At 41.8% G+C, this 2,631-nt stretch overlaps 1 protein-coding gene across 1 annotated transcript; it reads right to left on the reverse strand.

The window, feature by feature from the left end:
• Positions 1 to 410: 410 nt before the first annotated feature.
• LOC137973155 (uncharacterized) lies at positions 411 to 2,239 on the reverse strand. The gene has a single exon (XM_068819914.1). The coding sequence runs from the start codon at positions 1,792 to 1,794 to the stop codon at positions 811 to 813; it is 984 nt and encodes a 327-aa protein (XP_068676015.1). The 5' UTR covers positions 1,795 to 2,239; the 3' UTR covers positions 411 to 810.
• Positions 2,240 to 2,631: the final 392 nt, after the last annotated feature.

A 2,631-nucleotide genomic window follows, 5' to 3' on the forward strand; every position in this document is an offset into this window, starting at 1 on the left:
CTACGCACATAATTACGAAAACAGTTGAACAAAATTTTGAACGACTTAAAGCCAATCTCTCTTGGGAATGCATGAATAAGACATCCATTGACCTTTGTTCATATTATATCAAATGTCGTATTATTTGCAAAATAAGGGTTGTTTTAGGAAATGACTCATCTAAAAAAGCAAGGCAAGTGTTTGACTTTCGGTTTCGGAGAGTTATCTCTCCAAGTTCACGACAAGAATTGCAGCATCAAACACACTAAAGGTATATGTTTGTCGGCAGAGATTAACCTAAAGATTACAAGATAAAAGGAATATAATTTTAAGAAAACAATCCCTACACTCGACTAGAGCTAACAAGCTCATTGTTTACAATAGTGGGGGCAAGAGGTACAGTACTTGTGACTTGTGCACTCTCGGAAAACCAGCTTTTCATGGATTTATTGGTGTTCTGCATCATTTACAATCAATAGCTGGGATTACAGCTACTTGACCCTTCTATTGTTAAATGACTAGATTCTCTTTGGCATATTTGCATACCGTGGGATTCTGCCATGCAAACGCCCCGATGTAAACATACACAAACTACAGCAAATGTCACGACGATTTTCTGCTTTGATTTGAATTGCCGGGGTTGCGAGTCTTGAGTGTTCACCTCAACAGGCATTTGGCAACCGTAGGATAGAAACACAGGAAATAGTCGTAACCCTTCTATTTCGAGATTACTGCATGGGTCAAGTGATGTGAAACTTTACAGTACTTGAACAATTATGCTCTAAAGCACTTTAAGCCTTAGCCAATTTTAAGTACAATTTATACAGTATTTCATAGCTCTGTTGAACACAGATCGGTTTCAATCATTCCCTCGTCGAATCGAAATCCCTTTAACGCCATATAACTAAAACGGATCTCGGACTGCTTCCGATTTCCACTATTCGATGTTCGACCGTCCCCATTTGAAGACTGAGAGGTCAAAAATATTTCTGCAGTAACCTTCGACGAAGCATTTCGCTGCAGATCAGTTCTCTCAGGAATCATCGATGCCTGGTGTGGAAATCTCCCACTTATGGAGTCAGTTTCCGTCGCAATAGACCTGCTATCGACCTTACTCAAGGAACTTGTCCTTCTTATGATTTTTCTAGGAAATTCTGAAGTCCATTTGTCGTCATTTTCGGCCGAATTTTTTCGGTCTTGTTTTGTTCCATTTCTCCAACCCAACAGGCCACTGAACGACTTGCTGCGCTTCATTCGAGCCCCCCTTCTTCTTTCTTTTGTCTTCTTGTCTGCGTGTCGCCCAGCTTCAAGATGCCCCATTGAGGATTCTTCATCTTTTTTCCTATTCTTGTCTCTCCTTGAAGCAACAATTCCTCCGTTGTCATTTTCCTTTATGCTGTTTTTAGATCCGTTTCTTATCAAAGACTCCTGTGCTAGAGTTAAGTCGAGGTTCAAACGTGGATATTTTGCTAAATCGGAACGACTCTTACGGGATAGAACTGGTTTTAGGGCAGCTTTGATTGAACTCTTTCGCTGCCTGCATTCCACGTCTTCGTCGAGCTCATTCCTAGAATGCCGTCTTTGTTTGACTTGGTTCGTTGCAGCAACGAAGGAACATTCTGAAGAACTTCTATTTTCACAGCTACCATTCTGTGACCAAGTGTTTCTCTGCTGATCTGGAGAATAATGCTCTCCGGTTGTCATTTCATCAGTGGAACCATAAACATCGGTTTCGCTTCCAGACGGCGACCTGTTACGCATTCGAAGCCCAAGTTTTGAAATCTCATGCCCAAGGCGTCGCATTGCAGATGACATGACTAAGCCGTCTTCTTGTTTGATCCTCTGGAAGCCATCCTGATAGCACCACAGCTGCGGTTCCAAATAATGCGAGTCTCAATCCTGACCTCTGTAACTACGATAAGTACGAGGATTCTTGTTTATCATATTGAGCACTATTTTTCGCCAAGCTGTTTGCTTAAGATTTCGCTAACGACAGATCACTTAACATTTCGCCATTTCCAGCCAGGCTATCGAGTTCCGCTTCCAGTGTTGGTCGGTTTCGCTTGATTGTCTTGAGTTTACCTACCTTGTGCGCATACGAATGGCCTATTTTGGGCGCTGATCATTGAGTATTTCCATTGAAAAGTAGACAGATGAGACAATAAGCAGGAACAACAAGTCTTTCAATCAGACCGTACGTCACAAGAGTAAATGCACAGAATGTCGTGACGCACATTTTGCTGACCATCTGTTGTCGCCTTTATCAGTTTTCAAATACTTGGAAGTGCAAACAATTTAATACCTCGTTGGGTCGCGTGACGTAAAAAAAAAGGAAAGCTGGTTTATTGAAATATACGGTTAGAATGATACTAAGCATGAAACGTCACCTAAGGTCAAGATCTTAGCGAGCCTGCGTAGGTGGTTTTTTTTTAAAGAGAGCAGCGAAGTTGCGAAAAACGTTTGCAGCGAAAGGATCAGCTGGAATGTGTTTTGTTTCCACGGCTTCGCCTCTCGATTGCGTATTCTTCCTTACTTGATTTTAGAGACTGCACAAACGGTCGATGATCAAAATTCCTTGCGCAGATTGCAGTGACACAACTATAGTAGTCTCCAACTGAAAAGGTATACAACGTGGCCCGTGAAATAACCAGA

This window comes from Montipora foliosa, chromosome 10 (assembly GCF_036669935.1).
Source record: "Montipora foliosa isolate CH-2021 chromosome 10, ASM3666993v2, whole genome shotgun sequence".
NCBI lineage: Eukaryota > Metazoa > Cnidaria > Anthozoa > Scleractinia > Acroporidae > Montipora > Montipora foliosa.

Bases quoted from the DNA above. Each gene is read 5' to 3' on its own strand.
- LOC137973155 (XM_068819914.1), bottom strand. From the start codon at position 1,794: ATGTCATCTGCAATGCGACGCCTTGGGCATGAGATTTCAAAACTTGGG.